Raw genomic sequence first — 25,711 nt, forward strand, 5'->3', positions numbered from 1 at the left:
ATGAGAGCTTGATTTCATGTATTGAGATCCCTGCATCTTCTGGTGTAAATTTTTCTGCGATTACATTTCTTCTCCTTTTCTCCTACCGCATGTGCCCATGATTTAACGTTCGTTTCTCCTACCACCCTCTTCCGCTGGTTTTATTTTGGAAAGCATTTGTCATGGTGTTGATACCCTGCTCTGATGGCTGTTTTTACGTGGAAAACAAGAGATCCTGTGAGCAGAGTGCCGGATATGATCTTCCATGGATGATGTATGGATTGTGGGCAGCCAAAGCCCCTCACTTCTTGGGGGTGTTTTTGCCAGTCTACAATTGCAATTGTTGTGTAAATAGCGTCTACCTTTCCTCTGGGCATAGATGAAATGAGTAACTCCACCTTGTTAGACTTGTACTTGAGTACCGCTTAATGCCGCGCCTGAATATACTACATAATACTTTCAAACCAATCTCAAAAACAAACCACTCCAATATCATACATCCAACCAACCAACCCACCCCTGCCCCAATTCCCCACACCCTCATAACAATGACTCTACATCCACAAACAAATCTTCCCACTCGCCGTACCCCCCGCAACCCAATTCCTACTACGATGAAAAACAGCCACAGCCGGCACAGCCGTAATGCCCTCCCCGCCCAACTGCGCCAACTGATCCCCCTCCCCGCTATAGATATCCACAAACCGATTCATGTTTCCGATGCAGAAGCGCTGGATATGCGATTGCGGGTTCTGCTGCCACTGGGGGCGGAGACTGTCATGCCATCATTATTAGCATATTGATCCCAAAAACAAAAGAAACGAGCATTCATAGGAAAAAGGAAAGAAAAGAAAGAAAAGAAAGGAAGTAGGGATAAAACAACGTACATAGTAACCCATCTCCCCGTCTGACAATTATGTCTCACGACCGTATCCGGCCCCAATTCATCCTCCCCAACCGCATGACCCACATCCCAGCTCGATATCCCCTTCTTCTTCAAATCGTATATCTTGAGCGTATCGTCATACGATGACGTCGCGATTTGCCCCGCGCTGTTGAATGCGGCGTGCGAGACGGACAGGCGACTGTAGTGTTCTCCTACCGGGGTAGGTCCCTCATCTTCATCAAGTCCCCTCTTGCTCCTCTTGGGCTTCTGCAGCATGCGCAAATCCCATAACCGCATTGATCGGTCCAGACTCGCTGTCGCGAAGTAGTGCGGCTGCGTTGGGTAGAGTGAGAACCCGCCGATTTTCTTCTCCGATAGTTGCCATGTGGTTACTGTTCCTGATGCTGTTGGGTCGGTGCGGATGTCGTGTCGTCCGAAGGCTCCGTCTAGGGTTGTCCAGTAGAGGACGTTGGGGTCGTCGAGGGCCATGTCGATTCCTGAGATGGGCTCGTCCGAGGAGGTCGATTCCGGCGCGTATTTCTCTACGCTGGTGGATTTCTCGAGGTCCATGGCCCGGATCGAGCTGTCGTAGCTGGCTGTGTAGAGGGTTGTGGGGGTGCTGGGGTGGATGTGCATGCTGCTGATGGTTCGGGTGTGTGGTTTTACGGTCGTGAGGACGGGGTCTGGGTCTGGGTCTTCGGAGTCGGAGTCGTCGTCTTCTTCGGGTTTGATCGAGGTGGGTTTCTCTTGGGAGGCGTCCAGGATGCCGAGATGGCCCATTTTGTCGCCGGCGAAGATGAGGGGTTTGGATTCCGTGGGGTGGAAGGTCATGGCGTAGACTCGTTCGGGGGTCAATTTGATATCTGTTATGGTTGTTTAGCATTGTCGACGGAATGGACGATGGTAGTAGGGGAGGGAGACATACGATTAGGTTCCCACGCATCCCAGAGCGTCAATCCATTCATCTCCTTCCTCAACGCCTTCAAATCCTTATCCGTCGTCTTCTGGATCTCATCATCGCCAAACGTCCGCTGATACGGTATCGCCACACCCTTGGTCACCACATCCACTCCGATCAATCCATCCGCAGGCAACTTCTGTCCATTCACCATGATATCACTGAACGAGAAGTTATCCGACTTGCGGACTCGTTTCGCGCGCTCCGCTTCCTGCCGCGCCTCGTACTCTTCTTCTGCCTTGCGCTTCGCGACTTCGCTCTCCGCCGCAATGCCCCTCAGCCGGGATGACATGCGCCGCGGCTGCGGCGGCGTCTCCTCCTTAATTTTCTTCACGGGAGTCTTCTTCTTCGTTCGCGACTGGTCCTTCGCTGCTGGTTTGGGCATCTTCGGCGGGAATAGCCCCGAGGACTGCGCCTCCACGGTCAGCTTTTTGAGTAGCGCATCGCGTTCGGCGATGTTGGCTAGGCGCTGCTTTTCGAATTCGGAGATCTCGTCGTTGCCCATTTTGAACGTTTTCTCTCCCTCTTACAGAGGAGGACTGTCTGTGTAGAGAGTGTTGCTAACTGCAATGACTGCTGATAGGCGCAGATGGATAACTTTGCTCGCGCGGATCAGAGGCGCGTTCGGAGCGCCGCGTGGTCACGTGGCTCTAATTGATGGGAGAAACTGCGCCGAGCGGGAGATTCTCCGACGGACGGCTGGTTCAGCTTCACTTCGGCAGACCGGTCCACCAATTGTTAATCAGTGGGAAGGTTGCCGTGTATTTACAGTCTATTTTATATCGGACTGTAATTCGGCATTGTCAACACAATGAGTGCCCGAATCTCCCGATCCTGGTTGGCGCTCGCAACTCGCAACTCGTCCGTCCCATTCCTGTACCAGACTCGCACCCTCACTGCCGCATACCTGTCTCCTCCATTCCGTCAGCAGTACTCGACCTCCAGCGACGCCAACGAGCAGGACCATGAAGCAGCAACAACAGCAGCAGAACCAACACAAGATGACAAACCCGCCCGTCCAATCCGGAGGAGCTTCCTACGGAAAAAGGCCGCGGCCGTTAATCAACAGCAGCAGCAACAACAAGCACCCACTAAACCAGCTCCGCAAAAGCCCGTCACCATGACCAGCACCGAGAAGCAAATCTTCGGCAATCTGCTAGAACAACTCGGCACCGAGCGCCGCCAGCAATCCCAGACCGAGCTCACCTCATCCACCCCGTCATCATCATCATCAACGGAATCAAAACCCACCCTCCGCGACGAAGACATGGACGAAATGGCGCAAATCTCCGCGATCTTCGACTCCGTCCTGCAAGACATGAAAGAGAAGCGCCAGCGCAGCGCGGCGCGCACCGAGCGACAGGAGAGCGAAATCGCCGTGCGAGAACAGAACACCGCCATTGAAGAGAAGCTCCAAACAGGCGAATACACCGATGACGAGCTAGCGGAGATGATATCCTCGAAACAGATCACCATGGATAGGGCCATCGAGGCTGTGATCATGCGCGAGTCCGTCAGCATTGAAGCCGCACTCTGGGACGCTATTGATAACCGTCGCGGAGATACAGCTATCTGGGAGGTATGCAAGGAGCGGATCTTTAATATCCTGCGACACTTGGACGATGAGAAGAAGGGTCTTTTGGGCGTGAAGGACGAATCTACTTCGGAGAGTTTCCTCGCCATTCCCCCTGTCGTTCCCACTGAACCCGTCGTCACGGAACTCTATCCCAAGATGCTCCTCGTCGCGTTCAAGCTCCTCAATTTGCATTATCCCGAATCACATCTCATCAGTCAGTTCCGTGCCACGATTAAGTCTATGGGTAGGGCGTCGGCTGTTCTGGGTGGATCCACGGCTCTTTATAATGAGTTTATTTATTTCTATTGGCGCGGGTGTCATGATTTGCCGGGTGTGGTGTCGCTGCTTCGTGATATGGAGGTTACGGGTGTGGAGCCGAATCGGCGTACGTGCGGTCTGTTGCATTCGATTAAGAATCAGAGGGATCATGATCTAAGGAATCATTGGCGGAAGGCCAAGGTGGAGGGGAAGCAGGGGAAGTCGAACCGTGAGCCGTGGTGGGATTTGGCGCCGAATCGGAAGGCAGTCCGGGAGTTGTTTGGGGATGAGGGGTGGGTGAAGAAGCTGGAGGGGAGGGTGAAGGAGATTGAGAGGGCGAGGGATTATTAATTGACTTGTATAGCATAGTATATATGTATGGTGCCGTTGAAAGAGACGTGAATGTAAATATACAATTGTATCACCGGAAGTAAATACCAGTAAGCAAAGCAAAGCAAGCTAAAAAGAAATGATGTTAATAATAGTACATCCTACCACCACCCCATCCATACCTTCCCATCATATTGAAGGGTTCAGGTACCAGCTATAGCTTCAACCCCCAACTCCTCCCCAATCCCACAGCAGTCGACCCCAAGAACCCCAAACACTGCTTCACCCCAGACACCTTATCCTTCACAGCTCTGGCATCCGCCCACCGGCGACTCAGGAATTCCTCGGTATCACGCAGCCCCGCGCTCGTATCCCGCGTCATCACAAACTCCGACGACGCATACACGGCCGCCACAGCCATGCGCTTCGAATACCACGATGCATCGACGGAAGCGTCGCCCGCTAGCGTGAGGATATCGTCCGAGAGAGCGTGCAGTTCGGATAATGAGAGGGGGATGTTTTCGCCGAGGGACATGATGGCTAGGGCCTACATCATCATTATTTCGTTAGTACCTGGTTTTATTTACCCCAGTAATATAAGGGGGTGGGTGATAAGGAGTATCATACATCCTGCAACTTATCCTTCACCTCCACATTCATGCGCAGCCGCTCCATAATCAGAACCTTGATTTTGTCGTCCACGGATAGAGGTCCCTGCTGGGATTGGGATTGCAGCAGCGCATCATTCTCCACCTTGGAGCGGAGGAGACCCCGACGACTCGCCAGCCAGAAGAGAATCAGGTCGAATTCGCCCCGCGGGAGAAGTTGCACCGAGACATCGAGGAAGCCGGCATCCCGGGCTCCGAGGGTTAGGGCGTCGCGGGTGAAGCCGTGGGTCGGGACGTGGCGGAGAGCAGAGGAGAGGATGGTCGTTTGGGAGTTGGAGTATTCGTGGGGTGGGGAAGGGTGGTGGATGGAGTGGTAGGGACGGATGCTAGGGGTGGTGGTGGTGGTGCGGAGGCATGGTTGGTGTTGGATGGTGCGGAGGGTGGTGGTGGTGGTGGTGGTGGTGGGTTTGGTGGTGAGGAGAGATGTGGTTGTACGGATGGGTGTGGTTGTGGTTGTCCGGGGTGCGGCAGTTGTGAGATACCTCCGGGAGAGGGTGAGGAGGGGTTGTGAGCGAGTCATGGTGGGTGAGGCAGTGGTTGTGGTTGTGGTTTGGGAGGAATTGAAGGTCGGAGATGGAGATGGAGATGGAGATGGAGATGGAAGTCGGCGGAGGATTTTCTAAGCGGTGGCCTGAGCGGAGAGCCAAGAGCTTCTTCTTCGGGATGTCTTAATACATAGTGACATAGTGGTATTTGTCTGGGGTCAACTCTTTGGACTGTATATTAGCTAGTGCGATCAACGGGAATTGTTGTTGTTTAAATGGAGGGGTCTACATCGTCAATTGATGGAGTTGATTGGGGCTTGTGGTGGTTCAGGGTTCTTGATTCTGTCGGGGGCGATGAGACAGTGGCTGTCATTAGTGCTACAGTGGATGGAGTATGGGCTGGGGAAGCAGATTGGAGAGTCACAATGGGAACAACTTTGGGGTTAGCACACTCTGGTGGCTTATTGGTCAATTACTGTATAGCTCTAAGTATGATCTAGTTGATAGGTATTTTGGAGTACTAATGTGGAAATAAATGAAGGGCTGAAATCAACTGCATTGATGTGGATGCGGTAGTGGTGCCTGTGCCTGTTGATCCTGACAAGATGATAGGCTGTCTGTGTCTGATGTTGATGGATGGATGATCAATTAATGCCTCATTTACTGCCACTCGACCATCTCTTACCCTTGAATTTATCACCCTTGGATCCTTTTGATTCCTTCAAATTATTCCCTCTCCATTTATTTTATTTATCAGAGAACATCCCGACCGCTCGAGCCTCCATCCCTGCCGGCTTGCTTATCCCCAGCTGCCTCTCTGTTCACACTCTGGCCCCCATCTGTCTGTCTCTCTCTCTCTCTGTTTCTCTCTTTCTTCTCCTCACGACTGTTATCTACTAGTGTGTTTGTTGCATCTGGCACTACTCCCGTACTAACTAGACCACTAGACTATCCCTTCCGATTATCCCCCTCTTCCCTTTCGGATCTCCGTTTCGTTCTGATAATCGTTCGTCCGTCTTGAAAGGCGATCCAGACTGTCTTCCTGTCCCTCCATTTACCTACCTTGTTCCATCACCATCATCAGCACTACCACCCACTACTCCGTATACCAACCACTACTATTCTCTCCCTTGTGATAACTAACGTATCATCTCCCTTCCACAACCCCCCTTTTTATTCATTTTATTCTTCTTACTCCATCAAACCCAATATTGGGAATATCATCAACATGGGTGGGTGATAACTTTTCCTATAATGCAACTTCTCTTTTTCCCCCATGTCGGTTCCCCGGATTGTTTGTTTGTCTCTCTCGTGATCCACCGTCAATGGCTTGTCCCGGTGGACATTCAGCCCACGTTTCCCTCTTGCTTCGATCCATAATCCATACTTTGAGGCTACCTCATCTTACATTCCTGTCCCGGCTGGGAATGAACTTGTGACATGATTGCCCGGCAGACAGGATTGACTTCAACCCTGATGTGCCTCCTCCCACCCCCCCTTGTCTAGGCGGCACATACCTATCCGTATCTCTGAGCTTCCCCCCTCATCATTATCACACGGGTTCCCACACCAGCAGGGGACCTCCATCCTCGTTCACTGCGCCGGGTGGACGTGCCGAGTCAGAGCAGTGGCCAACCATCCCGACCATGCATCTCATTCCTCTTGCTGCGACAGCTACGCCAACCACAACCACGCTCAGTGGAGGGTTGGCTGCGGATGCCCCCGGGGGGAAGGCCAATCACGCCGCGTGCTGCATGGTGTCCCGAACGGGCTGGCAGACAAGACGGACTCGAACTGCTTCTGCACTGGGCGGATGGGATGGCATGGGATTGGATCTGACTTGACACACACACACACACGGGCTGGAACAGCACGACAGTGGTCTCTTTTCTCAACTGGTTTTGGCTTTGGACCTTGTCTCATCGTTTCTTTTTCCTTTTCTCTCTTTTCCCTTCCCCCCCCCCTCTCGGCCATCCCCTTCTCTGGCTGGCTGCTTCTTACACACACGCGCACACTACTCCCACCTACTACTACTGTGCTAGTAGTACTTCCTCACCCTCTCTCTCTCACACACACAGCCGCCCACACACACACCACACACACTTTCTTCTGTGTCTGACTTGACTTCCCTTCCCCCCTCCCGCCGTCACCCTCCTTTATCTCTCGCGTCTCGCCTCCTCTCCATTCCTCTTTCTTCTACCTTAATTCCTCCTTCTTTCCCGTCCCCATCCCAATCTTCCCCTTCTTTTTTCCCCCTCTCTTTCGTACTCTGGTAATTTCCTTTCTACTGCTTTGTTCCCTCCCGACCGTGGATTCGGTGGCTTACCATCTAGGCTTAATCTTCAGCCGACGTCTATCGACCCTATCAAGTAAGTTTGCTTTCCGATCGGTTGATTCGCTTGTAGCTCTTCTTGGGAAATGGATGCGAGTTAGCGCTGTTCTTGGTTGTTTTTCTGGAAAGAAAGGACTTTCTTTGCCATTGTTGCGGGCAGCTGGACGGGGAGACAGTGAACAAGTCCATCCCAGCTGCAAATACTAGACAGAGTGATGGGATGGGCGGTGCTCACGGCTCACGTTCGGGAATCCGTCATCCCCACTGTTTGCTGCCACTCCCGCAAGCTATCCACCCTCGTTCTTGATCTTCCACTCCGATCTTCATCTATGATGCATCTAATTTGGGATTATTCTTCTGGTTGTTATTTGATTATTTCCCACACGGAAGAGATTTCACTGTGTTCTCACTCGCATCTGTCTCTTCTCTTCACTCTCCTCCCCCTTCCACTGCTGGTCTGTTGGAAATGGGCTGTGTCCAGTTGCCCGTGACTTCCCCAGGGTCCCCCCGGTCTGGCGTTTGACGCTAAACCTGTTTGGGGTGTCAAATCACCTGACCGGCCCCGTGTCTGGCGCAGAAACCGGAACTCGGACCCAATCCAATCCAGTCCCGTGCATTCCTGCTCCTGCTCTTCCCTCTTCACTCAACTCACCTCTCAACTCTCCAATTCACTCCCCCCATCTCTCTCCATTGCCATTCTCCATTGCCGATTCCCCCGATTTCGTTCCATCCAACCAAGCAGCTCCATTTCCCACCCACCACCCCCAGTTCCAGGGACCTTGCGCGCTGATCTCATCCAACCCACTCTTGTCTCACCACCTCTTTGCCTTTCTTTAAATCTCCACCCTCCCTCTGCCATTCCCGCGCGCTCGCTCTCCTCCCGCCTCATGTCTCCATCTGCTTTCGACGACACTGACCACGCACAGCGCGAGAGGTCTCGTTCTCCCCGTCGTCGTTCTCGTAGCCCTCGACGCAGCCGTCGCTCTTACTCTCCCCGCAGTCGCTCTCGCAGCCGTGACGACTATCGCCGCTCCGACCGTCGTTCTCGTTCGCCTATGAGTACGACCCAAGGCGCTCCCGGTGGTCATTCTGCTTCTGGTTACGGTGGGCGCAGCAGCTACCCACCTCCCCCCCGTTCGTTCGAAGATCGCGCCGTCGCCAAAGAACAAATGATGCAAGCCGTGCGCGAGTCGTCCCAGCAAGACCGTCGCGTCTATGTGGGCAACCTCTCCTACGATGTCAAGTGGCATCATCTGAAAGATTTTATGAGACAGGGTGAGCAGGGTCATATCGTGTTGCCGGGCGTGTGATAGCGTTTGTGCGGGTCTGGAATTTGTGGCTGACTTTGGAGGGGGACGTTCCGCGCTCGAACAGCTGGAGAAGTCATCTTTGCCGATGTCTTACTGCTTCCCAATGGAATGTCGAAGGTGGGCGCCAATGCGTAGTGTGGCTGGTTTCCTTTCCCTTTTTGTGTTTCTGGATTTTTTTTCTTCCCCTGTTGGTTCGCTTGTTATGGACTGTTTGGGTTGACGGGCTGGGCCTGGCCGTCCGGGATACTGTAGGGATGCGGGTGAGTTGGCTTCCTTGGTCTTTGATGGTCAGCTTTGTGTTACTGACAGTCACAATAGGATTGTGGAATACGCAACCAGGGAACAAGCGCAAAATGCGGTAAACACCCTCAGCAACCAGAACTTGATGGGAAGACTCGTCTACGTCCGTGAGGTATGATGCATCATTACCCTCCGAAACACTGAATTCTTGATCGGAGGATACTGACAAGGCGCAGGATCGTGAGCCTGAGCCTCGTTTCACGGGTGGTCCCTCTCGTGGTGACTTCGGAGGTAGTGGTCGCGGCGGTTTCGGTGGCGGCTTCGGTGGCCCTGCCGGCGGCGGCGCTGGTGGCCGTCAGCTTTATGTTTCGAATGTTGGTTTATTCCCGTCCACCATTGACATTTGATATTGTGCTCGACTAGGATTAGGTATTGACGCTGGGGATGTTTAGCTTCCGTTTAATGTTGGCTGGCAAGATTTGAAGGATCTTTTCCGCCAAGCTGGTAAGTATGGGACGGCAGAGCCTCTATACAACCGCCTTCTCTGCCTCCTCTCCGTCGCAAGCGTCTTCAGGACTGACATTGACTTCTCATATAGCTCAGCAGGGCGCTGTGATCCGTGCCGATGTTCACACCGATGCCACCGGCCGTCCCAAGGGCTCTGGTATTGTCGCCTTTGAATCCCCCGAGGATGCCCGGAATGCCATTCAGCAGTTCAACGGATACGACTGGCAAGGACGCCAGCTGGAGGTTCGTGAGGATCGCTTCGCTGGTGCTGGACCTGGGTTCGGTGGCCGTGGTGGCTTCGGCGGTCGCGGTGGCTTTGGTGGTGGTTTCGGTGGCCGCGGTGGCTTTGGTGGCCGTGGCGGCTTCGGCGGAGGTTTCCGTGGTGGTTATGGCGGTGCGCCCGGCGGTTTCGGTGGTGCACCTGGTGGTTTCGAGGGCGTGCCCTCTGGACCTCCTAACCCGTTCACCGATTTCGCTACGTCTGGCGGCGACAAGAGCGCTGTCATCTACGTGCGCAACCTGCCCTGGTCGACTTGCAACGAGGATCTGGTGGATCTGTTCTCGACTATCGGCAAGGTTGATCGTGCGGAGATCCAGTACGAGCCCAATGGTCGCTCCCGCGGCACCGGTGTGGTTCAGTTTGATAGTACGGAGACTGCGGAGACTGCTATCGGTAGGTTTTGCGATTGCATCCGCAGAAAGACATCTACTAACTGCATTACAGCCAAGTTCACTGGCTACCAGTACGGCGGTCGTCCCCTGGGCATTACGTTCGTCAAGTACATGAACGCCGGCCCCGGGCCCGGTGATGTTGCGATGGACGGCACTGAGCCGACTGCTCCGATCACGCAGGATCAGATCATGTAACACTATCATATGACTTTTTTTTTTTCTTTCGGGAGGACATATCGAGGCCGAAAAAAGTTTGCGATGTAACACTCCGGATCGAGAAAAGAATGATCTGTTGGCGCGGGTTCGCGTATGCTGCATTTTGTTTCATACCAGGCATACCTTATGATTTGCTTTTCTTCTATTACTATCGGGCATTCTATTGTTGTTTCATTTCTCCGACGATCTGGTCTGGCGGGGACACATCAGATGTTGTTCAAGCTGAAATTGCAAGCGGATGGCTTCTGGTGGATTTGATCCTTTGCGTTTGGACGGTTGCCCTAGCGAAATTGCTGCACTGGAGGGTTTGACCCGTTTGATTGTTTGACTTGTAGGCTTGTAAGTGGTAGACTAGGACGGAGATACCCGACTATACATGGTAGTGACTGTATTGGAGTTATCAGTATGCTTCAATCTATTTGCGGTGGCTCTTTCGTCATTCACATTCTACGATTTTGAGAATTAACAACCATAACATAATCATTTAAGATTCATGCAGCGTTATGCTTTGCTCCATTCAACCTACTAGTAGTCTCCAGTAGAACAGTGACACTGGTACTACTAGTATACCACTCTTATGATTCCTGCAAGAGATATGAATGGATTGTATGAATCACCTATGGACAATGTGGTGATGGACCCTTGAGGATGGCCATGACCACATCTATAATGGTCGATGAGATTGTAGTAGTTCCCAAGCAAAAGCATTGCCAGAAAAGAGGAGCCGCTGTTTTACTAAGGAGTACTATCATCCTTTGTACTTACGTGAGGTGGCCGGTTGGTGTAGTAGTAGTAGTAGTAGTAGTAGTAGTAGTAGTAGTAGTAGTCCCATCTATACAGAGTAATTGTCGGTGACGGCGGAAAGACCATGGTTATGCATAGTCTTTATATACAGAAACATGGTCTTTCTGCACTATGCATTAGTGCCTTGAACATTCCAGGCAGGCTGTACATAGTTTATTTTAAAGCCATTTCTATGATTACAGATATCAGATTACAGATATCAGATTACAGATATCAGATTACAGATATCAGTATACTTTCCTACACTCGGCGCGTACATTATATAAATAGACAAGATCATATAAGTAGACAAGAACATATAAGAGCCTGGATATAGTCTCATAAATTCATAATTCAATATACTATCTTTGCTCATAAGAAATCATATAGTACTGGAGATTCTGCTATTTCTATCTCCTTAAACATTTTCATGTGTGCTACTTAACTCAACATGCCTCAAAACAAAAATATTATATAAGAATATCAATTAACATATCTTTATTCAGTAACCTGATAATAAAACAGAGAATAAATTTTTAGAGGCTACAAAGCATCACATTCTCCATGTAAAGCTGCAATTTCCAAAAGTATTATCCTTTCTCTCTTTACACAAATATCTTTACTGATTCGGTGTTCATTCCAGATTCTCATTCAAATTAAAACCCGCAAAAATACAAACACTGGATCAAAAATATTACACTGAGACTGATCAAAGATTTCCTGCACTAGTATCTCAGTGAGCACAATATCAAGTATCAATCTGGATTCTTAGTCTTCGCCTGATACTTCCAGATATTCTAGTACAAAGAGATAAATAAATAGCCTTTTTCCTTACAACCTCAGATACAGAATAATAAGAGCAGGTTACTACCCATTAATCATAAATACTAGAAACTAACTTGGTTACTAGCTGGTATTCACCACTCTTACTGACGAGTACGAACTTGATGTGGGAGAGCACAAGACGCAGCTGCTTATTACTAATATTGATGATCTCCCGTACAAGATATACCAACATCATGGCACTGACTATCGTGCAATTTGGCGACTATTCGGTGTTGACATCAAACACAGTTGCCTTAGGAAGAAGATAATATCATCAACATTCACACGACCCGGGACTTTGGTTGGGTCTGCGGGATACATGAGGAGCCCTGACTTCCTAAAATAGAAGAATATCAAGCTTTATATGTTGAAGCACTCGGAGAACCCAGCATATGTCAGACACTTCTTATGAGGGTTACGCATCGGTTTAGCAAAGGCAAAAGGAATAAGGGTGTTGCGTAAGTCTTCTACTCTGTTCTCATACACCTTGCAAACCCTTACAAACCCAGTCTTCACTTATACTAAAAGAAATGACAACTTTGGCCTATGTGCTATTCAAGATATACTAGACTTTATCTTTCATGATGATGCATTTACTAATAAATATATTAAAGAACCGAGAGATATCTGGTATTATACTTACGTGCCAAACCACCGACTCAGCATCCCTATTCATTTTAAGGAAAAAGTCTAAGAGAATCGAGTTTTTATCTATACAGTAAAGAATGCAGAAGAATGGTGAATTACTTATTTAACAAGTACCTTGCCATATAAAAAGCTCCAGGAAGATAAAGTTATAATAAGCAGGAAAGATAGATCCAAGGTCTCAGGTTCTTTATATATAAATATCACAAAAACATTACTGAAAACCTTAATAAATTATTCATTTATAAAAACGACAGATTATACAAGTGTTAATATCTATAAAAAGCACTTAGATGAACACTCCAGGAATATTATCATGGGCCATAGCCGGAGTCATATATTTATATATTATATTCAGGTCCAGGACAATACCTAATCTGTCTATATAAATACCCCAACCAGAGACACTATAATAAAGCTGGCAACTAATTCAAGTTTAACCCCCCCGAGATATATCTGTGCCGCAACATTTAAGTAATAAAAAGAAACAAGATATTAAATAACTTACGCTGCAGAGGCACTTTGAAACGCATAACTTGGAACAGAAGTTCCCAAAAGGACGGACGTATGATCATCCTGGATTACGGGAAGGTCTTCTACACTCTCTCCAGGTACAAGCTTCATTTGGATATGGTACACAACGATTTCTCTATAGTAGGATCATGTTTTTATCGGAATGGAATTGTTTATATTCATAATCATACCTCTCAAGACCATCTGCAGGCAAGAGAAGCCGGCAGGACGGCTCCGGCCAAAATAAACCATCATCGCTTATCAGTGCCATCCTCCAGAGCTCACGATAATGGTCCAATGGCTACACTGTCATCTGGAAAAAGCACCACGGTCGGGGCTGTGGAGAGAAGTCTCGCGCGAAGCGGAGGTATGTATACCGAGTGCTGCGGCAGGCGCAAGGGTCTGCGGTGCCTGATTTCCTGGGTACGCGTGATAATGTCCTATGGAATGAAGAGCTTGGGCGCGCGCTAACCATCGACTTTCACTGCTCGACATTGAAATGTCGGCAGACTTTGCAGCGACCACGAGCCATAGAACGACGACTATGTCAGCCAGAGATAGGAGACCCGAAACGAGTTCGTGTGACGTGAGATAGTGTGTTTTCTTCTGGTGGATTAGCAATCTAGCTATGGATGGTAATGAAGCGTCAAATTGTTTCCGTCCTGCATCCAGAGTCAGTATTTCTACCTATTATCATTCTTGATGTCCACTTCTCTACGACATGGCCCCAGGAGATATACGATTCTATCTCCTTTGGCAACCACGAATGGGGTCGTCCAATTCCGGCTCTCGGACTTGACTATTGTGTAATCCCATGAATTATGTGAAAACGTTGATTCAACTATGAAGCTTCAGGACTGATATTATGGACTGTCGTGTACTAAGGAAATTATCACAATAAGAGCCGAACTGCTCGACAACAGCGAGGACGAGATAATTATCCACATGAGTTTGCTAAGTATACCTGTAAAATATACATCTCTTGTCTGCCGAACTCCTTCGAAAATTTCTGATTCGATTCGGCGGCTTACTCCAGGTATTTATGGCTCACTTGGCTGGCATCCGCCTCAGCGAGAGCGTGTGCGATTGGTGGTCGGCACATCTCATTAAATGGGAAAATGCTAAATTGTGCTAATAATAACACACGAACCTGCAAGAACCAAAACAGAAACCCAAGCATAAATGTAGACGATATACAAAATACCCTTTACCAGATCCAGCTGATGATGAAAAACGTATATCCCAGACAATTGGGGACCTAGCTCCAGTATGGCTCACGCAACATCTTCACCATAGCTATGTTCTTCTTCTTGTCGTCTTCCTTCTTTTTCTTCAATTTACTAAGTTGATAGGCCGAGAGTCTTCCAAGCGGCTTCGGTTCACGGAATGTGCTATCGCTCTTGTTGCCGAAAAACAAAGATAGGTATCGTGAGTCGTATAATCCAGGAACATTGTTCGGGAGGCGTGCGGCGCTGATGAAGTGTTTGAGGCCACCAACAGTGCCGGGTACTCTTTCAAGATTTTCCGGGGTACCCAGCCGGACGGCCGCTTCGATAAACGACATAGCAATCTCGATATAGACGAAAACTTGCTGTGCCGACGTGCAGGCTGCGCCCCTCCGGAACTCAATGGTTCCATTGGGGCTGTTCAGGAGGTAAAGAAAATTCCACCCAAACATTTTATCGTGATTTGGATTCATGAGAAGAACCAATTCTCTCATGCTGGGAGCGCGTTGAATTGCGGCAATGCTCTGCTTTCGAGATAGATTCCGGTGGCCGAAATTCACGTTGTCCAACCAATTACTTCGCGCATATTCGTTTGATAGTCGGTCCTCGGGCAACAGAGCCTCAAATGCGGGCTCAAAGTGAATAATACTTTGACATATTTTCTTCAGGTCGGCGAGGCTATAACCCCCTGCCCGTGAAAGATGCACATGTGTGCCGCAGCTAGTATTGGTGCTGACTTGAAAATCGGTTCTCAGAAAGTTCCACAGAAACTCAATGTGCCGGCGCCAAGTGGAGTTTTCGTGAACTCGGAATATTGGGGAGATGCTCTCCAAACCCCCTAGAAGACGTGTTGTGAGCTGACCGAATGACCCAAAGACTAGAAGTTTTCAGTAGGTACTTACACGGCGCCCCTCCACGATTTGGCATCTCGATTGTTGAATCAGAGTCAAGAGACCACTCAGCAAATTGCGGTCCAAGGTATGGTTCATCGATTGCATTGTGCATCTTCGGATGACGTCCAGGAGCGACTCTCGCAAGGAAGCTGGGAAGATGGAGAGTAATGGTAACAAGAAGGGCAGCTATTCGGAGCACTTGAGAACGATGCTAGGAATTCGAGGGTTCCACCAGACCATACCCTGGTTTTATATCTACTTTCGCATCCTCGAGACAAGCTGTATTCTTACAAATTAAACGCCCTTTCTAATAATAACCCCTTCGATTCTTATTATCCTGTATCACGAACGGCTCACTATTGCGAATCAAATGATACCAGAACCTCCTGTTCGAAACCAGCGAATCGCCTTGGTGGGTCTTCTAGTATATATATTACTATGTATAGTTCTCATGTCACGTCACCTATTTCGAGTAACTATGGGGCCAGCGCTTAGAGATAACGCGGGGGCCTTGGCGGCTGTTACATAATACACGTAAACCCCGAGCTAGAAGATGGAAGCTTCAATCAAATTTCATCCTTCAGCTCGTTCTCACCTCCACCCTGCAGACACCCTGTTGGCTGTCAACCGAAGAAATGTCTGACAACCAAGGAGACAAGGGAGCCGCTGGCTCTGCTGCTCTCCCTCCTCCTCCACCTCCTCCTCCGCCCGAAGATCCAACCTCGAAAGTCTCCCCGTTCGTCATGAAGCTGAGGTCTGCTCCTCCTGGCTATTTCTTCCAACCCGAAAGGCCACCACCTTATGTAGATCCATTTGCCGCGCCCACCGGCCCTTATTTCTTCTACGGCACCCTGTCTGATCCCGCTATGCTCCGCGATGTCCTTGGCTTGGAAACCAAGCCACAGCTTCGACCCGCCTCCATTACAGGCTACGAATGCAAGCTATGGGGCCAGTATCCAGCGCTCCTAGATGCCCCAGGAAAGGTTGTTTATGGGGCTGTCTATAATGTCATGACAGAAGAGCATGGCCAGAGGCTTGCTAGCTATGAAACAGATAACTATCGGGCCGATCCGTGTCGCATTAACTATACTGACGGGAATGAGCCCGTGGATGACTTTGGTTATGTTTTTAAATTTGTCGGCAATTTCAGAGACTTGAGTGACGGCACCTTTGATCTGGGGACTTGGCTAAGGAGGGTGAAGAGGGTAGCTGAGGACTCACCAGATGTTAAGTAGTTGCAGGCAACAAAGGCATGTATCTTGACTCCCAGTACTAAGAACGGATAATGTTATTTATGTGAATTGAAAAGAGCGATGGACGTGTGGTGAGCTCGAATGCCAGGCTTTTGAGGCAACAATCTTAATAACCTCTGCCTTGCGATGGTTGCGAAGCGTCTTTGGTTAACCGCCTGAACATCATCGGCATAGTGAGGAAGCTTTGGGGATAATACTTACCAAGTCCTGGTTGGGAAGAAAACCATTTTGGTCATCCGAGTCAAACATGTAAATCTGGCCATTCTTTCTAAGCCGAATCACTTACGAGACATCCGCGTCACACTTTTGACAGAATTCAAAATGCTTTGCGGAATAAGGTGTCTCCTCGTCGTTGATATTGAAAAGTACATGAGCTTCAGGTTATTGTAGTAGCCTCGGCTAGGCGTACATTTCACTTGGCAGGCGGGTTGATGTACATAGTACCGCGGCCCACGGACCCGCTATCTCTTTCGGCGAATAGGAAAGACCCTGGAACGATAATTCGCCCTCTCACCGGGAAATCATACACAGGCTGCCTTTTGGTAAAGATACTTGATGTTTGTTTCTTTTTTACTTCCCCCACCACCAAAAAATATCTACAACGCACAAGATCCAAAAGAATCAATTTCTTCAGCAGTCAGTCAATGACTACTTACTTGGTGAAAGTCATAGTTATCTAGAAGAAAGGGATGAGTGTATGGCATTGTGATTGGTTGAAAGTAAGTGCCAAGCTTCAGTTCTGGAGATTGAATATATTAATCACGTGAACAAAACATTACCCTGCAGATACGTAGTTAGGATCGAGAATAAGATAATGCTAGGGCATTGACAGACAAAACCCCTGGCTGGTTTGTATATAACTATTTTATCTGGACCTGAATGCTCTAAATAACCGATTTAGTGAGGTCGGAAAGTTTATTGAAAACGAAACCTAATCTATCATTGAAGTCAAACTGGAGCCAGTCGGGTAGTAATTAATCGGTACTATTGTATAGTGTGGCTCCGTCTGTAAAAAATTGGACTTACAATCATCTAATTCTACAAGATTTGCATGAGACTGGCTTATATGGTATTACCATGATGAAATCCCGCCCCCGAGCGTATCTGAGAGGTGTAGGGATTATCTATGCACGGGCCAGAGATGAGGGAGGTCTTGCTGTCTATAGTATGTATCCAGTTTTTTTTGGGGGGGGTGGGGGCGGGAGAATAATCTTCCACAGCTAGTGTATAATACATACATGTGTTGGACATCATGGTTACTCCAAATCTATACTATGTATAGTAAGAAAGCTGGACAATTGATACCACTATTTAGTTGGTTGCTGAAGAAAACGAAGCAATCTATCAATGGGAACGGAATGAATGACAGAGATACACCAGCGATAAGGGGAACGTTCAAGAATAAGAAGAGAGGAAGGAAGAGACAGATCTGAAGCCCAGTAGAAATCATATAGAGCCCCTATATCAATGACAAACACTCATCCGTATACTCCCAGGCTGATACCCTTCATTCATCTTCAGCCCCTCGCAAATATGTCCTCCGCAACTTCCGTGGGTTGTATTCACCATCACTACCCTCATCAACAGCTTCCTCTTGGTTCACTCCCTCCTTCTCTGCGGTATTGGTGTGACCCTGCGCGACATAAATGGGCTTATCGCCAGCAGCAGCCCACCGAGCCCGAGCTTTGGGCCCCTTGGGCGCCGTCAGAACCCTCGCGGTAACGATCTGGAGAGGAGGCCGAGATTGCCAACCATTGGTCGCTACAATGTCATGATAGCTGTAGTGTGGGCGTGTCACGATTAGAACCCGAGCACCATGGTGAGGCATGAAGCCGACGTGAAGGATATGATGATCCATGTTTTTGGAATGGCGATCAAAGGTCGGAAGCTCAGGCAGTAGTTCAACTACAAGATTGCCAAACATATCGCCTTGGAGACTGGTGAACTGATGGGCAGCTTCCTCTAGGACTTCGCGAGTTCTTTCTTCACGTATGGCCTGATCTTCCTCGCTCAGTGAGCCTCGGAATAAGAGCTGGAATGGCTGGCTCGCTAGCAGTTCGTCCCCATACGCCTTTAGAAGGGCCTTCCGGCGTTCCAGTGTCGCATGAAGGAGTGGTGTGGGAGGAGGATTGGACACCCATTCTGACGCTCTCATCATACATACGCTCACGAGGGTCGACTTCCACCAGGCTGCGTCTATGGGCAATGCTATGCAGAAGGAACAGAAAAAGGGTAAAGTTAGCGACATTGGCTCCACAGCGTGGGGAGAAAACAAAGAGGGTGGAGGAGGACGAAGGGGTCTTGAAACCTACTTGCTTTGAACCTCTCATAGACATAGTCGAGTCGTTTGCAGAAGTTGTCATCTCCTTCCTGGTCAGCAGCATCCATTTTTACATCCATGAACCAGAATGTAGAGGCGGCAATTTATCATAGATGAACTTATTCATCATGGTTTCCAACAAAACAATCCCAAATTCAGCACGACCGCCAGGGGGAAGAGAGGAATATATCCTGTCCCAGTCATCTTGGACACAAAAACCATCCAGACTTGCAATGATCATCCGTTTGTCATCATCGGAGAGACGGTACATCGGCTTGCTCTCACCCCATGCCATGGCCCAGCCCTGGACGCGTAGAGCCAGCAGACTAAAGCCGTTACGGACTATTTCCGGAGCGGATCGTATATGAGGTCGTGTGAGCATGCCCATCATAAAATGATGTTCCATTATGTCATGATACTCCTCTTGTTGACAGAGATACTCTCCATTGGGGTACACAGCTGGCCCCTTTCCCTTCTCTTGTACGGCAGGGGGAGGACGCTTGGGCGGCATTTGCTTTTTCCGAGTGGTGACCATACTGGCTATTGGTCGGGTGGCTCGAGTGGTTCAAGGAAGTCCAGTAGAAGAGGTAGTTCTGGGTTGGCCTGGGAGAGGGGAGGTGGGAAGAATGATGAGGAGGAGAAGGAAAATGGGAACAACAGTAAACGGAGGGGAAACTGAGCAGGTTCAAAGAGAAAGATTATCGGCTGGAAGTATGCTTCTTCTTTCTCTCATTCATCCATCATTAATTCTTTGAAGTCATGTCTATCCGTTCGTTTTCAAGCTTCTTTGCGGCTCATTGGCCCTTAGGGCTGCCCGGCTCTTTGTGAGCCATCACCCATATTCTAGAAAGCCGCCTGAGGATCTCAGGCGCGACAAAGCCTTCCTAGATGCCATTCAACTGAGTAACAAATATTTGTTCAAGACAGGAAGAGGATTAACCGTAAGCATAAATATGACAGAGAGAGACATACACGGTCAGATGAGCTGAAGCGATAAAAGAAGCCATTCTGAGGCCTCATTCAGTGAGCAGCAGTGGTACCAGCGAGTGTCCATGGAATGGGTATGGATACGACTCACAAATTGAACAACTAATTAGGGGATGCAGTAATAATATAGTTATAGCAGAGTCACAACTATAAGATACACAGATCAAGGCCGTGGCACGCATCGATTGACCAATTGAGAATTCAGTTAGAAATTCGCTAAGTTACGGGTGAACCGAGTCATGGCCTTCACCTCCCAGCCTGTTATAAAGTCATCCAATACGTATCACCCAGCTGCCGCTAGTTATGGTCTTTGGATATCAGCTAATCTGTCCCAAGTTTCTTCAAGTCTTAGGGACATGTATACTAAGGTGCTTGACATTGCTGATGGACTAGCTTGCAGGCGAGGCAAATAATAGGATAAAGAAAGCTAGTCAAATACTATTAACTAACTGATCTTTCTTCTGAAAACTTACTTCTTATCTTCTAATAAAGAGAGAATCGATGTTATCTACTTAATCAAGCACCTTGATATGGTGCGTATATCCTATGGAGATTCGATACTGCGGTCTTCGGTAATTATTAGCTCTAGTTAAGAAGGACCTTGAGACGGAATGAGACTCCGACTTACTTCCTTCAGTGTTTTTATGGGATCCGGGTCGGTTTAGCTGGGTTTTACTGTTTAACCTTTTCTTTTGGGACTAGCTATGTATGTATCTATTGGCGACGGAGAAATGCATTTCGTGAATGGTCCAACGGTCATGGGGGAAATCACTTGTAGGTCAGTAAGTTGCTTCGCTTGGCATCGTTAGATGATTAAGAGGAATGGACTTGGGGTTGTGTCGATTGGAGGTCGATATCTTAACCTACTGTTTATTTTGGATAGCATGTTGGAATTCAGTTCAGTTCATTCGTAAGCTATATAGATAGATATCCAAAGTCCTGATGAAGGACAAACCATCCGTGTGCTTGTTTGCATGCATCCATCCGAGGATTCAAACTCCCGACGACCAGACCAGGTTCAAAAACAAGCAAAGCAACAAGCATGCAAAATATAGCAGACGCAGAGAAAAAGCTCAGATCAACCAGCTGAAGCAAGAATAAGATGAAGACCAAGAAAAAGTTCAAATGGTGGGGGAATATTGTACAGAGAATTGAAGAAACCAGGCATCGCAAACGGTGCATAAGTGCAAGAAGTGAAAAAAGAAACAAGTCCTAGCCAGTTATCCAGAATTGAACCAAACGCCTTGATCATCCAACCGTCCATCCGGTCCGTCCATCCATCCGTGGACCGGTCACCACCACCTGTCACATTGCAAACGCCGAAAAGTGATATGTCAAATATGTTAGGGGCGCAGCTAGTAGGCTCATTGCCTGACCTCAGCGTTCCCGGTTTTGGAAGTGAGCAATCTTCCTCCCGATGGGAGAGAAGGTCATCACATCCACATATGCATGCGTGAGAATAATGTACATAGGAAAGTAACAAAGGAAATCAACAAAGGAAATTGGTGACATAGGAAAATAGCAACAAAGCGCCGGAGCACAGTCGTTGCTTATGCAGCCATACCGGTTGGAGGGTAATGGCCTGGAATCTGCAGTTCAAGCGTCGACACACTATTCTTGGACTGCGGTGGAGGACGCCTGAGGCTTCCGGTTTGCGAGGCAGCCGCCGAATCGGTTGTGACAGGTCCAGCCAGTGGCGTCCGCATTGAGCCGTCTACCGAAGCCGCCGATGGTTGCTTCGTAATGCCCACACCGTCCTCCACCAAGGTGTCATCTTGAGCGTCAGACTCTTCCCGTTCATCAATCGACGTGGGCACGGTGGTATGCGTGTAGTCGGTTACATTCGTCGTTGTTGGTGCAGTTGATGTGCTCTCGCCGCGCTCCCTCTGGCGGGTCAGAGAAGGGTCGCGAGAGTTTGTGGACCCAAGTCCCGCCACATATAAATTCGTGGTACTCCCTCGATCAGATCCGACTCTTTCCCGGTTGTCGTTCGAGTTTTGGGTGTGTTGGCCAAACTGTCTCTGTCGACCGCCATCTGACGTGCTCATCCAGCTGCCATAGTAGCTATCGTGTCTCTCCACTGGAGCTGCAGCAGCAGCACTACCAGCACGGTTCTGGCCCATCTCTACATCATTGCTGAACGAATCCCGACCGTCAGGTAAGGAGCCGGCTGCGGCTAGAAGATCTCTCTCGCCAGAGCTCTCACCACTAGAGGGTGACAGTGGAGCCTCCAAATGGCGGTCTATTTGCACGTCACTGGGGAAACGCCCGCCCGGTTCGCGAGGCTGAGACGTCGGACGTTCCTGGTGCAAGACTGCGGACTCTGCAGAGTACGGTGTGCGGTCTGCTTCGTCTTCATCCATCCCATCACTGCTGTTCCGCCAACTCATGCCACTCACAGTTCGAATATGCTGCCTCACATATGCATTCCGAGCCTCGCCAGTCTTCGAGATGAGGCTCTCGATGTCTTCATACCAGGCCATCATCGTATCGTGCGATTCCGCGCGGAAGACCCAGGAATGGCCCCGGTGCATTGTCCCGGTCTGTCGCCCCTTGAGCATGAATTTGTGCGATGTCGAGTCTGGCTGCGAATGCGACCCCAGCTTCTGTTCGGGAAGGTTCAATGACATCACCGGTTGTTGCCATGCGACTCGATCGGCAGACTTGAACTCGTGAAGATGAGTAGGAGACAGAACATACCTACTCAAGTCAGCAAAAATTATTTCAGGACACATGGGACCTTCATCCCGAGTGATACTCACCAGCCGGGTGTATAGCTCTTGAGGTACTTGCTTTTGCGCTCCAACATCCCGGATCGGACCTCCACTGCCGCGGGATGATCCCTACCCGGATATGTGATATTCTCCACATCGCGAAGAGGAACGCGCGGATCGACCAATTCATCCGTGTTCGCGATGAAGGAGTTCCACTCGTGATCGTGAGGCATGGAGATCGGCCCCGCGCGCAGCTTTTCGACGGTGTCATATGTCTCATCTGCTTCACGCTTGAGGATGCTGGCATATGCATTATATGCTTTCTGAATCTCGCCGACAACGATGGACTCGAGCTCGCGACCCGAATGTTCCAGATTCAAGAATGCCTAGAAAACGTTAGTGCTCCGCATCCTGCAATTTTGCTGACGAACCACATACCCGGTGCAGGTAGTTTTCCTCTTCGATTTGCTTCTCAATTTGCCTGTCCACGCCCAGGCGAACAATGAACGGATCGCCTCTTCCAGAGGTTGCAGAAGGGTCGGTGTCAACTAAACCCAGCGCTTCGTGCAAGTGTCGAACCGTTTTGCGGGTGGCGTCGACTTCCTTCTCCACGGAGTTACGGAAATCACCAGAGAGACCCCGGATTTCCTTGGTCTTCTTCTGCAGATCGTTTCGCAGACCCATCAGCTGGTTCACGACTTCGCTTTCCACCTCCGCGGCTTTGTTCGCTTCCAGGTATCCTTGTCGGTGAAAGTCGCGCAAAATGTCGGTCGCATCGGACAGACCACCGGATTTGAGGAACGTGGGGGGAAGCGATGTGTTCTGCATGATATTGGATGCTGATAGGAACAATTTTGATCGGGTTTCGTAGGACTTCTGCACTTCCTTGAAGAAGATAATAAGATCCTTCAGGACCTTGCGCCATGCTACCATGAATTAGCACACCAGAGACCCAAAATCGGGGACAACATGCTGAAATACCTTGAAATCGATTGGCCAGAACCTCAGTCGGGCTTCCATTCGTGGGAATAGGAACATAGAAAGCGCTGTTCGGATCTTCGCCATCGGCGCCATACTTTTCTTTGTCACCCAGGACCAGGCTCCGTACACTGCCCGCGCGCAAGCTGCGCTTGCTACCGCTGCGGCGCATACTGCCCCTCTTGCTGAGGGATGCTTTCTTCTTCAATGTACTGGTCCGGGTCGGGGTCGCGGAACGGGTTTGTGACATTTGGGAAGCGGATCGCTGCATGCCGGATGGACCGTCTACCGAGTCACGCTGACTGGCGACATCGAATTCCTCATGGAAGCGGCCGTTATACGGGTGGGAGGTTGGTGCCTCAGGATTGGCGCCGTGCGCAAGGTAACCGGAGGTGCTGGCGACGATCGAGTTCGGCCGGGAGCTAGAGCGCGTGCTGTACCCGCGATTTAACAGCAGATCGGGGTGGTGTGGAATAGAGCCGTAAGTGTCCTGCACTGGCGTTTGCGACCTAACGGCCATAGCCATGGCTGGACAGGAGGAGGGGAAGGGGAGGGAAGAGGGGGAGGGAGGAAGAGGAGGAGGCGGAGGAGGGCGGTGATGTGACGGACAACGGAGAGGGTGGTAGCAGTTGGGAACAATCGGGCGGTGCAGACCTGGCTAGGCCCGTGTGTCGATATCGAGCGACCGGGTGGTTGCAAGCTTGGGTGCAAGACAGTTCCGGATGCGGGCGGCCGTGATAAGAATATAAGGGTAAGGTCTGATAATATATCATGAAACGCGATATAAAAAAAGAAATGAGAATAGGAGGGGAGAGAAAAAAAAGGAGAGAGATCTGAATCCACCACCCCGGAACGAATCACAACGGATCTAGTTTTGGGGGGGAGAAGGGAGACAGGATAGTACGGAGTAGATAGTAGTGGTAGTGGTAGTGGTAGTAGTGGTAGTGTTAAGCAAGCCTAGCCGTGGTTACCAGGGCGAATTGGGGGGAATCAAGCAAGTGGAAATTAGCGACCAGCCGGAAGTGTCTCGACTCTGGCCCAAAGGGTCTGGGGCGGACTGTTTGCGGGGGCAAAAGAGCCAGCAACAACTCCTATCCGTCCGGCGCAATGGTGCTTTGTCGTCGTCGTCTGCAAGTCGGTGCACCAACACAGCAAGTAGAGAGGAAAGGACGGGTTAGCGGGTGAGACTAGTACGATTGCGCTCGCAATAGTGGCCGGAGTAGTCGGTGCAGGAGCAGGAATAATCAGCAGCCGATCAGAACGCGTCTCGGGGGTTATTATTTAGTTTCCCAGGGAGATTGGGCCCCACCGGGTCGAAAGGACGAGGGAAGAGAGGAATGGATCCCAGAGTAATAGTAAGTAATAAGGGAAGCGGGAGCCAAGTGGGAGTAGTACGTAGTATAACAACTACTAAGTACTGAATGAGTGAGGGTAGGGGCAGGGGAGAAGTGTAAGTCAGTGACAAAAGATCCGGCGGCAGGTAGATCGACAATATAGTTGGTAGTGGAGGGATCCAACTCATCCACAAACAGAATGTAAAACTCAGGAGAAAGCACGAGAAATCCTCCGATGCAAGTTCAAACTGTTTCTCTTGCTTCTTGCTCGTCGTGATAAAAGGGGGGGAAATGATGGAAGCTATAATTCAAGTGCCGGTTCCGGATGACGTCTACGCCGGACAAAAGCACCCAGTTGTTTGGTGAAAGTCTGCGACGGTATGACGCCCAAAGGTTGGAACGGAATCTCCGGGCCCGACTTGACTTCACCAGATCCTTGAACTAGAACCAGCCAGACACACGAAGAGTCATGCAATCAGAGCTGAGAGATCGGGGTAGTCGCAAAGTAGTTGTAGATAGTTTGCTTGTGATCGTGGTCGATCGGAATGGTCTCCTTTTCCAGAACAGGACCACTAGATGATACCGCATTCGTCGCTAATTAGAGTCGACACTCTCAAGAATAATACTAGCAGTATAAAAATAACCTCCCCACGGAAATGAAGAGGAAATAAATATTAATAAAACAGAAGGATCTGCCCCTAAGGAACAGACAGACAGGCAGGCAGGCAGATAGACACTGTTAGTTAGTAAGTAGTATTGCTGGGGAACTGGAAGTGGGTTTAATGCCGTTGCCTGTTCCCTTGTTCAGGAGAGGCGAAGCTGG

The 25,711-nt window shown here is 49.6% G+C and overlaps 8 protein-coding genes across 8 annotated transcripts; 3 read left to right on the forward strand and 5 right to left on the reverse strand.

Annotated features, from left to right (window-relative positions):
* Positions 1-533: 533 nt before the first annotated feature.
* Positions 534-2,399, reverse strand: BO79DRAFT_237278 (WD domain protein; the record flags this gene model as incomplete). The annotated part of the gene is made up of 3 exons (XM_025684675.1): positions 1,791-2,399; positions 867-1,728; positions 534-753 (listed from the first exon to the last, which is right to left on the reverse strand). The coding sequence occupies exons 1-3, from the start codon at positions 2,326-2,328 to the stop codon at positions 534-536; spliced, it is 1,620 nt and encodes a 539-aa protein (XP_025540386.1). The 5' UTR covers positions 2,329-2,399.
* Positions 2,400-2,634: 235 nt separating this feature from the next.
* BO79DRAFT_193741 (uncharacterized protein) lies at positions 2,635-4,008 on the forward strand (the record flags this gene model as incomplete). The annotated part of the gene is made up of 1 exon (XM_025680999.1): positions 2,635-4,008. The coding sequence occupies one exon, from the start codon at positions 2,635-2,637 to the stop codon at positions 4,006-4,008; it is 1,374 nt and encodes a 457-aa protein (XP_025540387.1).
* Positions 4,009-4,019: 11 nt separating this feature from the next.
* Positions 4,020-5,211, reverse strand: BO79DRAFT_193744 (uncharacterized protein). Its single transcript, XM_025681000.1, has 2 exons — positions 4,615-5,211; positions 4,020-4,534 (listed from the first exon to the last, which is right to left on the reverse strand). The coding sequence occupies exons 1-2, from the start codon at positions 5,173-5,175 to the stop codon at positions 4,202-4,204; spliced, it is 894 nt and encodes a 297-aa protein (XP_025540388.1). The 5' UTR covers positions 5,176-5,211; the 3' UTR covers positions 4,020-4,201.
* Positions 5,212-8,359: 3,148 nt separating this feature from the next.
* On the forward strand, positions 8,360-10,396 carry BO79DRAFT_227763 (RNP domain protein; the record flags this gene model as incomplete). Its single annotated transcript, XM_025683901.1, has 7 exons — positions 8,360-8,747; positions 8,847-8,913; positions 9,101-9,194; positions 9,259-9,396; positions 9,475-9,526; positions 9,621-10,202; positions 10,254-10,396. The coding sequence occupies 7 exons, from the start codon at positions 8,360-8,362 to the stop codon at positions 10,394-10,396; spliced, it is 1,464 nt and encodes a 487-aa protein (XP_025540389.1).
* A 3,992-nt stretch (positions 10,397-14,388) lies between these two features.
* On the reverse strand, positions 14,389-15,414 carry BO79DRAFT_287096 (uncharacterized protein; the record flags this gene model as incomplete). Its single annotated transcript, XM_025688539.1, has 2 exons — positions 14,389-15,247; positions 15,312-15,414. 2 exons carry the CDS (start codon positions 15,412-15,414, stop codon positions 14,442-14,444), a joined length of 909 nt encoding a protein of 302 aa, XP_025540390.1. The 3' UTR covers positions 14,389-14,441.
* Positions 15,415-15,896: 482 nt separating this feature from the next.
* On the forward strand, positions 15,897-16,613 carry BO79DRAFT_208795 (gamma-glutamylcyclotransferase family protein). Its single transcript, XM_025682460.1, has one exon. It carries the CDS (start codon positions 15,938-15,940, stop codon positions 16,535-16,537), a length of 600 nt encoding a protein of 199 aa, XP_025540391.1. The 5' UTR covers positions 15,897-15,937; the 3' UTR covers positions 16,538-16,613.
* Positions 16,614-18,062: 1,449 nt separating this feature from the next.
* Positions 18,063-19,410, reverse strand: BO79DRAFT_254302 (uncharacterized protein; the record flags this gene model as incomplete). Its single annotated transcript, XM_025686055.1, has 3 exons — positions 18,063-18,763; positions 18,868-18,921; positions 18,960-19,410. 3 exons carry the CDS (start codon positions 19,408-19,410, stop codon positions 18,063-18,065), a joined length of 1,206 nt encoding a protein of 401 aa, XP_025540392.1.
* Positions 19,411-21,412: 2,002 nt separating this feature from the next.
* Positions 21,413-24,080, reverse strand: BO79DRAFT_146088 (SLM1 family PH domain-containing protein; the record flags this gene model as incomplete). Its single annotated transcript, XM_025678439.1, has 4 exons — positions 21,413-22,562; positions 22,625-22,962; positions 23,015-23,502; positions 23,558-24,080. 4 exons carry the CDS (start codon positions 24,078-24,080, stop codon positions 21,413-21,415), a joined length of 2,499 nt encoding a protein of 832 aa, XP_025540393.1.
* Positions 24,081-25,711: the final 1,631 nt, after the last annotated feature.

The sequence above is a fragment of the Aspergillus costaricaensis genome (genome assembly GCF_003184835.1).
Source record: "Aspergillus costaricaensis CBS 115574 unplaced genomic scaffold BO79scaffold_13, whole genome shotgun sequence".
Lineage (NCBI taxonomy): Eukaryota > Fungi > Ascomycota > Eurotiomycetes > Eurotiales > Aspergillaceae > Aspergillus > Aspergillus costaricensis.